General features: G+C 38.8%; 1 protein-coding gene across 5 annotated transcripts in view; it reads left to right on the top strand.

Moving 5' to 3' along the window:
- Nucleotides 1-14741, top strand: part of LOC103387461 (heparan-alpha-glucosaminide N-acetyltransferase) — a 27844-nt gene that overhangs the window by 8406 nt on the left and 4697 nt on the right. For all 5 annotated transcript variants that reach the window (XR_003051302.1, XM_008322120.2, XM_008322119.2 and 2 more), the window contains 9 exons: nucleotides 646-722; nucleotides 5347-5423; nucleotides 6322-6352; nucleotides 6468-6628; nucleotides 9173-9285; nucleotides 10357-10478; nucleotides 11038-11161; nucleotides 11237-11323; nucleotides 12329-12406. Coding sequence is in view for 4 of the 5 variants with exons in the window: in XM_008322120.2 (XP_008320342.1) it covers nucleotides 646-722; nucleotides 5347-5423; nucleotides 6322-6352; nucleotides 6468-6628; nucleotides 9173-9285; nucleotides 10357-10478; nucleotides 11038-11161; nucleotides 11237-11323; nucleotides 12329-12406 (870 nt within the window). In the remaining variant the exon portion in view is untranslated. The remainder of the gene's footprint in view (nucleotides 1-645; nucleotides 723-5346; nucleotides 5424-6321; nucleotides 6353-6467; nucleotides 6629-9172; nucleotides 9286-10356; nucleotides 10479-11037; nucleotides 11162-11236; nucleotides 11324-12328; nucleotides 12407-14741) is intronic.

Raw genomic sequence — 14741 nt, 5'->3', positions numbered from 1 at the left:
CTCTACTTTTAAACATGTTTGGAAGATGAGTAGTTTGAGTCTTGGTTTGGTTCAGGGCCTTCTTGGTTCATGACGTTTCTAACCCCGTTTCTTAGCCTTGACCTAACTCTATCTCTAACCTTAACCCTAACACCATCTCTAAGTCAGCAACGACCTAACTGTAAATCTAACTTTATACTTAACCCTTATATTAACTCTAAACTTTAACCAAACTTTAACACTGACTCACACCAGAGCCTTAATCTTAGTTAGTTCAACCCCGGGTTGATCAGCTGAGGATCCGGTGAATAAAGGACTGTCATATAAAACACTGATCAGAGCTTGTTGTACCTTCTCAGTGGTCTATATCATTTCATTGCTTCGTAGGTGGCTTCCAGCTGTAATAAACCTGGCCAAAATGCTGTCAGCATCCCAGACTCCACCGGTCTAGCCAAAAATCTAAATAGCTCCAAAGAGTTTCTAGCTTGAGCCATCTTCTTTAAGTGGATTCTTCATTGTCCCTTGTTTTACTTTGTTAAACCGTCCAAGTGCAGAGTGGATTTTCAGGAGTGGCACTCAATGGACCAAGAAGCATGAGAATTATTATGTCTTTTGTTATCATGAACCCTGTCCCCTTTTTAAATACTATGGTTATTGTGTGCACAGGAAGGATCGCATGAATCCGAGCACAGTACCACCAACGCTAAACCAACACGGCTGCGTTCACTAGACACTTTTCGAGGGTACGTACTCCATTACAAAACTGTCCTGTTTGTCCATCTATCACCACACACCATCGCTCACACTGGTCATTGTTGTCATTTTGAAGCAGTCTGAGGCATAATGATGATCTACAGGCCCTGCTTTAAGAATGATTACAGGGTCACAGACTGGACACATGCTCCCTCAAGCCTCTGTTATCGGGCGGCGCAGCTTTTGCCATGATTTCTGATGGCGGTGTGTCTCGGGCTTGGACAGTGTGTTTCTGTCGGGGCAGGAGTGATGCATGTGATTGAATCTGGACTCCCTGCTAGCCTTAATTGTGGCCTGGGGCTAGACACAAAGCATGGCTCTCTGGAAACAGGATGCTGGTGTGGCTTTGACCTCCCCCTCACCAAATAATTGATGCAGTAATACCGTCAACATATCAGCACACATCCACACAGTCATAGATCTCTCGCCAAAATGGAAAGGGTGAGGAAATCCAGTAGCACAGAGGAGACTGGCACCTCTTCATTGTGAAAACCACCATGTATTTAGTGAGAAGTCAATGCTGGCTTTTGTATTTTGACCCAAAGATCCGCTGCACTTCTTTTTCACAAACGTGTTTTTATACCACTCCAGTCCTTCAAGCAGATATTTTTCTCCTAATACTTGTTTCTAAGGTTTGTTTGAACTTTAAGTTCCTGAACTTGAATCGAGGTAAATCATTTACACAAATATTTCCCAAGATTCGAGGAAAAAAACGTGGCATTTTAATTGAATTTGCCCCCAGTCAATCAAACCGCTGTAGTTCAATCTCATCAGCTGAAATGCCAGTCTTTGGTCCAGTTGTTTAATTCTCATTGATATCTTGATTGAAATCTTTAAGCACACTTCATCAACGTGTGACTCAGCACATTTAGGATTAACGCAGCTGACTTATGAGCCATACCTCGGATAATTAACAACTTTCTGCAGAGAACAGACACATCAGTCATCTGCCATAAATGCTGAGACATTTCTGAAGGCAAGAGACTTTTCTGGTGAGCTGAAAGGTTTTCCTGTTCATTGCTCAGGCTCCACTGACATGATATACAGAGTTCTGTGGGGTGCAGTTGCACGTTAATTTTTCTAAAAGGATCTGGATTTTAATCTTGTCGCTCGGCTAAAAGCCTGTTGCTGTTTTGCCCACAGTTGAAAATTGCAGCGTCAGTAGTTAGCAGTGCCATACAACAGAGGGGACAAGTATTACATCAAAACAATGGACTGCAGACCGCTTTCAGATCCAGGTGGCAGATTCATTTTGTGCTTTACTTTGACTGAACTCCAGACCTTAACTCCGCTCTGGTTTCAGACATGCTCTAATGTTTAGCCTCAAAAGAACTTTGGTATTTCCTCCCAACATGTTATTATGGCTAGATTGAGGAGCAGAGGCCATCACTGTAGGTAACACATTACTAATCATCAGGTGTGACCAACAGACCCACCCAGTGGGTCACAGTATCCTGTGACTTTTTCCTTTTCTGTAACTATATAGTATAAAGTAACTATATAGTATAAATATAGGAACTATATTTTGGCTTTTGGACTGTTTTTGTTTATTACTGTATAGGTTTTTTGGTTAAAAGAATGTAATAATTAGTTTTGCTTACTAACGATATATTCTTTTGGCATTGTTTTTTTTTAGTCAAAATTCATCGTTAATGGTATCTATATGCTAATATATATATCTATTTTGGTGAAAAACTGGTAAAAAAAAGTTTGAGCTTTGTTTTGGATAACTAGGCATTTTGCTATTTTAGGCTAACTTTGAAATAAGTTTTATAACTTATCAATAATTTCTTTTAAAAATTTGAATAACTTTTTTAGTATATATAGTATAGTGTATATATATTTATACATATATATATCTATATATATAATTTATTTTATATTGTTTGTTTTTTTGTTTTTTAGTATTTTTGAGCTACCTGTATAGCTAACATCAAAGGCAAAGTATATGCCTGTTGGTCTCATTGAACTCTTAAGAATCAAAGGAGATCAAAGGACTCTTCCCGTATGACATTGTCAAATCTCCCCCACCCCTATATTGCAACAGGAAAACACACGAGGCTTCTCCTCTAATTGCTAATGCAGGTGCAGTGATTCAGGCCTGGAGTCCATCAGTGTCAATCAGTCCATCATATTCTGTTGTCAGTGCTGCAGGATTCTAGACACGTTTTGAATGTTCGTAATCTGTTAGCAGTAACTCATACCCACACTGACTTCTGGACATGAATTAAGTCTATTACTAAAGTGACAAATGTTCAATAGAGAGCTATAGAAGGATTATTTACAGCTTCAACCTGCGTATGACCTGTGGTAGACGCCTGGGCTGTTTCAGCCTGGACAGTGTCTGTTGCTGTACAGCATATTCTCCAACCTTTTGTTCTCCAAGAGCTACTTTTACAAAATAAAAATGGCTGAGAGCTACTCATGTTATGTAGCATTTATTTTCATAGCTCACCAAACAAATTCAATAAGCTTTCTTTCCCACATTTACAATATGTTACTGTCCACATTTATTTATATTTAAATATAACCAAATTATTATTAATATTTTTACTATTATTACCAATGACTAATCAAGGTTGACAGCAGCACAGGTTTTTGATTGATAGCTAAATGGCAAATAAATGTTTTTTCCTGAAAGGGGGTGGGACAACTGTCCATTTGGATTGCATGCAAATGTAAGCAGACTTGCTGAGGGGCCAGTTAGGTTTACAAATGCTTGTTGATTCATTAGCCCTTTGACGAGCTACTGGTAGCTTGCAAGTGATGCGTTGGAGACGGTGTGCTCTGGAACTGCACTGTGTCTAATATAGTGGTTTTAGAACACATCAGATTAATAAAGCACTTGTATTAGTTCAGTAATTATTAAGTGTAATACTTGTGCAGGGCATTTATAATGTAATTTGCCTATAATGGAGCTCTTGTTCTAAATAAGACACCGCGGGTGTTTTAATCAGAAATATGGCCAATTATCCATAAGACGAAGTGATTTTACACCAGACTCATCTGGCTCATGATTTAACCTTTGTCTTTGTCACTATGGCAACTAATGGATGTGTTCGTCAAAATTAAACGAGAGTGTGTGTGGGGGGTGGGGGCGGGCAGAGAGAGTACACGGACAGGGACACGATGGCTTAGTCTACTTTAATAGGCCCTTCTGAGATGATAGTGGACGATTAAAATCTTGTATCAGCAGGTTGGGGCTAAAAGAGCAGTAATGGCTTTTGGTGCAAGTCTTAATTTAATCTAAGCAGGGAAACAAGAGGAGGCAGAGGTAGATACAGCGCTCCTTATCAGATAGTCTCCTTCTCGGAGGTTGCACTAATCTCCTTCTCCCTCTTAAAGACTCCCTTATGAATTTGTTTTGTTGTTCAGATGAAATACTAAACATCGGTTTAAAACATTAACTATAATATTTCAGATGGGACTCTCCCACTGCTCGCAGCCCCGTGGCCCTTCACCCTCCCAGCCCTGTACTGGAGCTTGTGTTGTGTAACGACACCCGGTCATTTTCATACATGCATCACAAACAGGTTTTTCTTTTTTTCCCCCCAGTGTTTGGTTCAGTGAAGCACTCTGTCACGTGTGCCGTTCTCCAGCGGCTCCTGCACAGCCACTGCTAAAGTATAGAGTGTATCATATATTAGCCCCAAAGCCTTTAGTCAGCACTCCTGCTTGAGGAGATCCAGAGGACAAGTGTTCATTTCCTGAGTGATTCATAATGCTTAGATTGCATTACCCTGCGTTTGGAGCGAGCCTTTTTAACGTTATATCAGACGTTGAATTTGAATCAGAATCAAAGTATAGTTTGATCAGAAGATTGTCATTAATGATGGCTTTAATGTAACATCGAGGGAAAACAATATTACCTCATTGAGAAGATTTCATTCCTGAGGATTGATTCCTGCATCATTATTTATTTATTTATTTATTACTTTTTTACAAAAACAATGTGCTCAATGAACCCCATGTTGAGAACATAGTGTTAGTAAAACAATGCAGTAGTCAAGAACCTGATTGGGAAGAATCCTCAGTGAAACACACAGGTCACAGAAAAAAGGATCAAATTAAAAAAAAAAAATTCTGTTCAGATCTAAAAAAAATAACATCAGAATCACCAGCCAAGGACCTCCTGGAATTGAAGCTGTTAACAAAAGACTGTTCTTATAGGTCTCAGCTTTTTTTTTTTTTTTCTTGTCGGGACTCACCCAAGACGAACAATAACAGAACAGAAACAACCTGATAAGAGTTTAACCAGAGTTTGTTCTCTGGAGACAGATAAAACTTCAACTTTTTTGGTCACAGAGATGTTGTCTGTTTGTTGAGGAAGATAAAAGTAGAAAACCTCAAATACTGTCCACATATATAGGTATTTTAGGATTAATTTTAATGGTGAAGAAATACAGAAAATAAACACTTCAACAGGTCTGACTGGCTCTGGTTCTAAAATGTGAAGGAAATAATTCTGACATTGTCATTTTGTTATCTTGATATAAAAAATATATTTCTGTGCAAAAGAAGATTTGATGTGAGGTGATCATTTGAGTTTTGACTGTATATTTTATGTCCATTTTACTAAGTTGACTTCCTCTCTCTCCCTCTGTGTCTGTTTAGTTTTTCCCTCACGGTGATGGTGTTTGTAAACTACGGTGGAGGAGGCTACTGGTTCTTTCAGCATGCACCATGGAATGGTCAAGTCAAGTCACAAACCAGCCTCCAGACAAACACACAAACACACAAACACACCAGGGGTTACTAAGAGAATGTTAAATGTGTTTCTTTAGTGACCACATATATTTAAATATACTGCCATTAAATTCTGATTGATTGTGAATTAAAATTATGAGCAAACAGCGCATACAGCAGAGAGTCAGACTTAACTTTTTAATTATTTATTAGTTAAAGGATTCCACTAGTTTGCCTGTCAAGATGGATGGGTACTGTATGAAAGCAATCGTTTCAGGTGTGTTATTTAATGGCTGCCTTTTCCATGCCACGTCTGCATCCTTTTCTGCCTTGTTGGCACTAATGATGATAAATGCTGTCTGGAAGTGAACCCACAGGATGCTGTTTTTCGTATGAGCCAAATCAAAGCACTAATCCATAGATGTTGATAGTTATTAACAACAGGAGAAGAAAGGAGGAGGAGGAGAGTGATGTGAATTATAGCACAGAGAATACTGAAAAATGTAGTGAACATGACTCTCAGCTGCTTCAAATACTTATATATATTTATTTTTAGTCATCTGTAACTGGGTCACTTTCCTCAAACTGTTTGCTGGATCATTTGTTACCTGTGTTTGGATGTTGAAGGGCGTGTCCAATTTAAATTTAATCTTAGTTTCCTCTGCTACACTTACAATACCGTATCGATTCCATGTGAGGTTTGATTGATGCATTTTCTTTTTCTACTCGGCTGCTGCCAAAACAGGAGGGAAAATATTTATAAATCACACATTTTGAAAATGGACAGTTCATAATAGGAGTGGCATTTTGAGGACATCACTCTGATCTTTCCCAAAATAACAGAAATGATTTATGGTATAATGGATGTGTGATGTTGTTTTGTGTCTTTGGGTTTGTTTTCAGGTTTAACCGTGGCAGATCTGGTCATGCCCTGGTACGTTAACCAGAAGGATTTTATAAATGGGATCCATATTAGCGCACATAGTTTTGAATAAAAGTTATATTTATAATGTTATAGTTGGCAGTGGTGATGCTGTCCTCTTTTTCAGGTTTGTGTTCATCATTGGGACCTCGGTGGTCTTTGCTTTTAAATCCCTGCAGAGGAGAGGCCTGAGCTACCTCCAGCTGCTGCGGAAAGTCACCTGGAGAACAGCCGTCCTCCTCCTGCTGGGCTTCTGTTTTCTCAACTACTCTCCTAAAGATGGACCACGTAAGTGAGAAACATCTGACATTGATATGAATGTTGATATTTTATGTCAAGCACAGTTTCAGTTCCAATCTGTCATATTAAAAATAAAATGATACCTAAATTTTAAGAAAGATCAGATTAAACCTGAAGTCTTAGTTATAAATAAGAATCAATAAAATTGTTATTGAATCAATATAAAATAATCAAATAATTCTATGATTTTCAAAACTATACTCAATGTAATGTATTATAATGTATCTTCTTACCCCCATAATAGTCAAAAATGTAGCAATCTTAAGAACGTAGCCAAAAATCACCTGTAGTTAGAGTTAGCATTAGCACTAAAAGTTCAAAGAGATATAGCTTAATAGCAAACTCTTCATTAAAGATACCAGATTAACTTACTACTATAGTAGTATAGTATAGTAGTATAGTATAGTAGTATTAACTTACTACTTTAGTAGTAAGTTAAAATAACAGTCCAGTTTATAACTGCCCATAATAAAGATAGCAAAATAATTGAAGGTCAGCAAAGGTGAAGCAAAATTTGAACCACCAAAAATTTACCCTTTTACAACAATTTAACTACATTGGTTTCTGTCCACATGCAAGACTTTACGATCCCTATCAAAAATCCTCCGTGTGAATTAAAGAATCCCATGGTCTTCTATGGAGTCTATGTGGAGTACATTAGATTTATTCCCACTACAAAGTTGACAAAAGCCAGTCTTTTCTGTGTTGGAGGTAAAAGTGGGTGAAAATCCTCATTTCACTGTTCACCTGGGGAGGCAGAAAATGCCTCTCACACATTAGCTGTTTCCAGCACTAATGGACTTTTATGGGTGGGTGTCTACATAACTGGGTTAACAAAAATATTGTTGTTATATGTGCAGTCTCAAAATCCTACACCTAGGGACATTTAACAGAGGCAGATTGAGCAAAAACAACCGCTGTGGTAATGGACAATTATAAACAGATAGTGTTACACAGGCTTCACCTCCCCCACCCCCCTCCTCCCCTGCCCCCGCTCCTGCTGCTCCTGCTGCTGCTGCTGCTGCTGCTGCTCGAGCTGCTCACAACAACCCAGTGACTTTCACCATGTACTGCAGCTTTGCCCTCCGTCTCCAAGGACGTCCTGGGCAGTTCAGATCCAGGGTTTGATCTAATAAGAGAATGGAGACGCATCAGCTCAATGTTAAACCATTCTAGAGTCAGATGAGACAGAGATGGTGTTAACCTTTAACCCTAACTATGAGTCACTTCAAATAACACCGACCAGGGTCCAGATTGGTATCTAGGTAGTGTGAATGGCCCAAGCACTCGTATCCCCTTTGTTGGGATAAAAAAAAAAGAAGAAGAAAAACAGATTTAAATTAGAGACAAAAAAGTCATTATTCTCTGTATGAAAACTATACATCATTAAATCCCCCCTTGAATAATTCCACACATAGATTATAACAACAGATTTTCAATTTTAGATCACAGTCAAATTTACAGTTTAATAGCAGTTAACTGAAGAAATATTTCACACAGAAAACAGATTATTGGAGTACTAATTAAGTTTAGAAACTAGTGGATCATTAACATAACTCTTTACCCTGTAATCAGTTTTTCTTCTTAGTTTGACACTGAGATGAAAATGAGAAGTTAATGTTTTACTCAGTCAATCACTGCAAGCGCTCAGGAATGGAAATGAAATAATCATTCGACTGTAAAATAAACATTTAACATTAGAAAGGTTTCAACTTCAAGCGAAAAACAATTGGAGAGAACGTGTTGTCGTGTCGAGTTGGTTTTAAAACTTTATCCTTCACTGTTTATTTTTTGAAGTGACATCTCTGTGAGGAGACGGAGACTAAAGAACCTCAGACGTGTGCTGCATACTTAACAAATGTTCCATCACCGAGAGCTTCCTCTTTTCCCGTGAAAAGATAGATTTCCTCTTCTTATTCGATTTGAGCAGATCAATGATTGCGATTGCGTTGTTATTGCACCACATTGTGTGGCAAAGAGGTTTTCAATTAACTAATGTGTAGATAACCATCGATCTCACCACCACGATCCCAGACATACCCGGCCCAATTTGTGGAGACCAAGAGATAAGTGGGAATCTTTGACGAGCGTCCCACCTCTGTGACATGATCACATCCTGAACACTGACACCATTCCTGTCCACCACCTCCTGCAGGAGGCACGAGCAGCAGACCAATTAAAAAGGCACGATTGGGCTCAATATGAGGAAATGTATGAGTTTAACTCCGCTCAAAGCAGCAGCGATAATGTTTTACAGTGACTTATGATTTTGTGCTTTATGCAGTTTGCCTTGTAAATTGTCTTCAGTCTTTGGCAAGTCCAGGAAGCAAAAACAAAAGTGCCAAGATGTCAGTCTGTGGTGAGCAGGCAGTCATTTTATCAGTCACTCTGACTAAGCGCCCCTTATTTTTATAGTAATAACTCTACCCTTGAAGGATATTTTAATTATTATTTTTCAGCTAGTCATCTATCTGCAGTCGTTTGAAGAGGACGTTGACGTGTTCATAATGTGTGCTGTTGACTGTGTTGTAGTGTCCTGCTCCTGGCTGAGGATCCCTGGAGTGCTGCAGCGTCTGGGCTTCACCTACTTTGTTCTGTCCCTCCTGCAGACTTTCTGGAGTCATAAAGAGATCCCGCTGACATCAGTGAGCAGTCCTGTCAAATTCAATTTCACAAACACACACCAGGGAGAGACCCCCCCCCCCCCCCCCCCCCCCCCCCCATGAACATTATTGCTAAAGCACACTAACATCCGTCTGTACTTTCCACATAGAGCATCAGGTGATCTGTCCCACATGCAAAAAGTTGACATATTTTATTGTCAGGTTTTTACTCACACAAATGTACAATAAGGTTATTAATCAAATCGAAAATCTGACTTTTAACCAAATTTGAATAAAAACATGTTAAAATGAACCTTTGCAACAGGTTTTAATCAAATTCAGGTACAACAGTTCTTTGAGGTTCATATACATATATATACACACATTGATATATATATACAATTTCTCAGTACAATTATGATTAAATTTCTCTAACTGCTGTTGTGGATCATTCAATAGATGGTATGCATTTAAAAAATAAAACAATTGTACCTTATTTTTATAATCGAAATCATTTTCACGTGTATTAGACACAGTTTCCTTTTTTTTTTTTGCAACCAGCCGAGCTACTTCCAGTCAACGTTAAGCTCCTCTAGTTAAAAATGAATGACTACATGGCTGCACCCTCTTCTAATAAATATCATCCGAGGGTGCAGAAGTGTATTTGGTCGTGAGCCAAATTATATTACCAGCGGAGGCCCTCATGTTTTAACAATGTGTATCTTTTGGAGACTTAATAATAACTGCACCAACTCTATGGCATGATGAAAATCCAGAATTGGACAAATAAACTCTATTGAAATTTGATGGAAAAATAAAGTTTCATCCTACTCTGTTTAGAACCTGATATGATGATTAGATCTTTATACCATGAGATATACTTTATATGACTAAATCTTAAAGGCAGCTGCTTAATAAAAAAGACTAACTACTCCTTTAGTTAACTTCCAGGGCTGAACACCTACTCCTATATCTACTGTGCAGTTAAATGATTTTGTCTGTTTAAAAATTCAATACATTCAAGTCATCAGAAGCCATTGTAGCCCAGTCAAAACACCTGTGCAGTGTGGTGTTTGAATGTGCGTTCTCTAACGTTCTCTGTTGTTGTTGCAGTATCACTTGTGGAACTCCTTCCAGGATTTGGTTCTGTACTGGCCACAGTGGGTGGTCATCCTCCTGCTGGAGACTCTGTGGCTGTGCCTTACCTTCCAAATGCCTGTGCCCAACTGCCCCAAGTGAGAAAAACATTTTACCAAAAGCACCTGAAAAAATAAATAGTCAATGAATTCATGTACTGTACGTGTGGAAAATGTGTAAAGATTCCAAGGACTTTAATCGTCATGCGTCCACCGCTGTAGCCGAGGTGTTTCTGTGTAGCCTGTCTTCCTGCTGTTATGAACCAGTGTGATTTATTGCCCAGTGGAGGATGTTTCAGGAGCATAATTATCCAATCTCAGTCTGTCATGTGCAGTGAGAGCAGCACAGGCACAGGATCCATCATCTTCTCTGTGCTTCCTGTACAGTGTGGGCTTTTGTTGTGTGTTTCTGCAGCAGTGACAGTGTGTATTTGAACAGCTGCATTTAAAACGGAATCTTTGTGGTCTGATGTTTTTTGTAAATAAGTGAAGAAAGGTGATAAATGCTGTCCTTTAGTTTGAAAAAGTAACTTCTCAGAAAGTTATTTTTTGCCTTAATTAACTTTAAGTTAAAAAAACATATAATTTATATACCTTATATACTGTATGTGTAAACATGGGTGTCTTTGAACTTCTCACGCCTCCTTTCTGTTATCAGAGGGTATTTAGGAGCTGGAGGAATTGGAGATAATGGTCTTTACCCAAACTGTACAGGAGGTGCAGCAGGATACATCGACAGACTGGTGTTTGGTGACAACATGTACAGATATCCAACATGCAGAGTAAGAGCCTCAGATTTTCTTTAATCCATTGAAAATGGAGACATGATGAAAACATTTCATTTTTTATTTTTTCAGGAACTGTATCGTACTACAATACCGTTTGACCCAGAGGGAATTCTGGGTACAATAAACTCCATCGTCATGGGATTCCTGGGGATGCAGGTGAGACGAGTTGACTTTGTATATACCTTTGACCAAAAACAAAAAGTTGGAAGTATCATTTCTAAAATGTTTTAATGCATTACATTAACCAGCACAGCAGTCACACAACAACACTGTGGGATAGATAGAGAAGTTTTGTGTGTTTTTTTGCTAGTTGCAAAATGTGTCAGTGTGTTTGCTGTTATCAAGAAATTACTAAAAACATAAAAATAAAAACAAATATTACTTAGATTAAATTTTAAAGAAGAAAAAAATTTGAAGAATTGCAAATTAGTTCAAAGTTAAGTAAAGATAAAAACTGGTGACGAGGTAGTTTCAGAACAGAAATTATGTCCTGTTGGTTAAGCCAACATATTTATTAAAGAAACAAAAAAAAAAACACCTAGGACACAAATGTTTATTAAGCGGCACATTACCATCATTTATTAGATTAATTACGACGGGCTGTAAAAACTGTCTGTACCTAAACCAAGGTTATGTGAAAGACTCCTTCCCGCCTAATTGTAAATGCACAGCTGCTCTGCTTTATTGACAAAATGATGTCAGAAAGTGAGGCGAGAGCTTTTTGGTCGTTAGACCTGGCTCTGCAATAGCGACGGCGTCACTTATAACCATTTGTGCGGTGGGAAGTTGCCAGGCAAAAGCAGCAACATTGCTGAATTCCCAGTGGGCGGTTAGCGCTGAGCCCTTCAGTCAACGAGTCTTAGACGACACGCCAGGTGTCCACCGCCCTCCTCTGTGTTCCACCATGCTAATGTCCTCAGCTGAAATTCATTCATCATCACCAAATTAATCAGAAGGTGCAGATGACTCAAACGCCACATCTGTCCTGGCCGGAGAGTAGAACTGTGGACGTCACAACAGGGACACAATGTTGACACCCACGTCCCAGGACTATTTGGTTACTGAAGGACAAATACTCAGGGAAACAACTTGTTTACACGGTATTTCTCATTAAATGGTTGATTGAAAAACTTCTCCGTCTTCTTATCTCTTTCTCCACAGGCCGGGAAAATTATCATTTTCTACAAGGAGAGAAATAGCCACATACTCTGCCGATTCCTTGTCTGGGCCATAATACTGGTATGTCACTTAAAATTAAAAAATGCAATTAAGATAACCTATCACATATCACTAATCAATTATTACTAAGCACTGGTTTAGGAGCCAAAAATGTGTCATTAGAGGTATATTTGGGCTCAGTAATAAAAATGCCCTTCATAACCAACTTTTTTGTTAAGAGAAATCAAACAAAACCAAGTTGAAAAAATGATTTTTTAAATCACTTAACTTGAATTTAGCAGCTGGACCTGAAATTGTTTATAATTTTGCTAAATCACCAGCACATATTTTTAAAAATGTTCAGAAAACAATGGACATGATTTGTGCTTATTCTCTGAATTCAACCTAGAGGAATCTGCAATATTTTTGTTCAGACTTTTGATTTTTTAATATTTCTAATTTTTTGTTGCCAACTTCAAAGTTTAAGTAAAAACAAACCAACACCATCTCGCACCTCAGGGGAATCACACAGACACCGGACTCTGATTCCTTGGCCTGGCAGGTGAAGTATTAGCCACAGTGGACCAGGCGCTTCATTAGCAGCTCTTACTGTAGTAGAGGGTTCGTGTGTGTGATCTCAGTACAACCAAACAACATCCGTGTGTCCAGCTGTGTTTCCGGGCAGACATGACTATCCAGCACCTCGGGGGGATACACACTGTGTCTCACTGCCCCTCTGTACCTCACATGTGGTTTTACATCACAAGTGTTGTTCATATTACTGACGGAAATCTACAGTCGCACAATCCGAATTCTTTTGTTTACCCGTAACTCTTCCGTTTTCCCCCAGCTTGTAACTGAGTTCAAACCGCATTGACGGAAAACTTGTTCCTCTCCCTCCACGATCATGACAAACACGAACCAGGCAACAGTTTCCTCACTTGTTCTGTGCTGTTCTCTGAGTCCAATCTGATTTAAAAATGGACAAAACAATGTGTCAGACACAATGTGTTTTGGGGAATAACAACCTCAACAGGAAGTTTACAATGATGGGGAGATCATCACCAGCTCAGGCGAGGTACCAGGGATAAAGAAGCGTTTCATCAAGCCGTATCTTTTCCACTGGCTTCCATGGAGTGTTCGGCAGATTAAAGCTTAGTTGCATTTTAAACACTGTACACAATACGTCTTTGCAATCAGGTTCATGGCATAGTGGTGAGGTATCTTGCCTTACAGCCAGTTCAAACTGAAACTGATGCTTCATCAATGTGGAGTTCCTACAGGGTTCCTCCCACATTTAAAAAAATATATAAATTAGATAAATGTAAAGTTCTAAATTTTCCTAAGGTGTGGGTTTTTTCTTAGAAATGTCCCATAATATTCTTTTTCTTTTTATGTCTCTGTACCTCATATGAAATTAAAACACACTTTTTCTTCATTTAAAAAGTGAAAACAAAATTAATGGTCAGGGCTGAGAATTTACTAATAAAAATCTAATAAATAATATGGACTTCTCAGATAGTGTACTGCAAACTGCTGCCAATGTTTTCACTTCAATTAGTTTTTAAAAAAAATACAGTCAAAAATGGCAGAAGTTTCACAATGTAATTCATTAGTCCAATTGTACATCTGGCTTTAGACCTGTGCTCATTCTGGGTGGTCTAAAAGTCCATGTGAAACAAGTTGGCTCTTACATTAATTCAGAGGGACAGCGTGTCCCACAGGGAGGAGGGTGGTGTTGGAGGAGATGGCCCGTTTTGCATTTGAAAACCTGCGACAGAAGGTTAAGGTCTGCACTTACAGGATTGAGAGGCTTCAGTAAAATAAAGGCCAGACATGGCTGCACCGTTTGCCTGTTGTTTTATGGTCACACAGTGACATGCAGCTGAGGCGCAGCTTGTTTTGCGGAGTGTGGTTAGTGGGAGCCTGTGTGCTGTGGAGGCAGACTTCCTGAGCTGGCAGTGCTGTGACCTGAAGCGATGACGGAGCTGCAGGAGCTGGCTGAAACACTCGGCCTTTGATATCAAAGAGTTCAGCGTGTGAGAAAGAGGCCAAACAATGTCGAGGGAAAAAAGGAGCTGGAGATTTCAGGGTTCATAGCTGATGTTTGCTACTGTATTTTGCATTTTTTCTATAATATCACTAACTATAAAAGTAGTTTCTAATATTGACATCTTTTAGGGAACATGGGTAAAATGTTAACAGTGGCAAACTAAAATAATAAAATATCATTGGACACAACAGTAAAAGCAGTTCTCATATCCAATTGAATGAGCATTTCTGAGAAAATGTGGAATGTTTTCCTCAAACCACACCATACATAACTATATCAATTTTCCGGGTGCAGATTTTGTTATTTGAATGCTTTTACCAGTTCTGCCTATACGACTGGTGTATTTGTTTGCATTTAAATATC

This window comes from Cynoglossus semilaevis, chromosome 12, assembly GCF_000523025.1.
Source record: "Cynoglossus semilaevis isolate Cse_v1.0 chromosome 12, Cse_v1.0, whole genome shotgun sequence".
In the NCBI taxonomy this organism is placed as follows: domain Eukaryota; kingdom Metazoa; phylum Chordata; class Actinopteri; order Pleuronectiformes; family Cynoglossidae; genus Cynoglossus; species Cynoglossus semilaevis.
The sequence above is the reverse complement of the archived record's forward strand: the minus strand, read 5'-3'. Positions and strand labels throughout refer to the sequence as shown.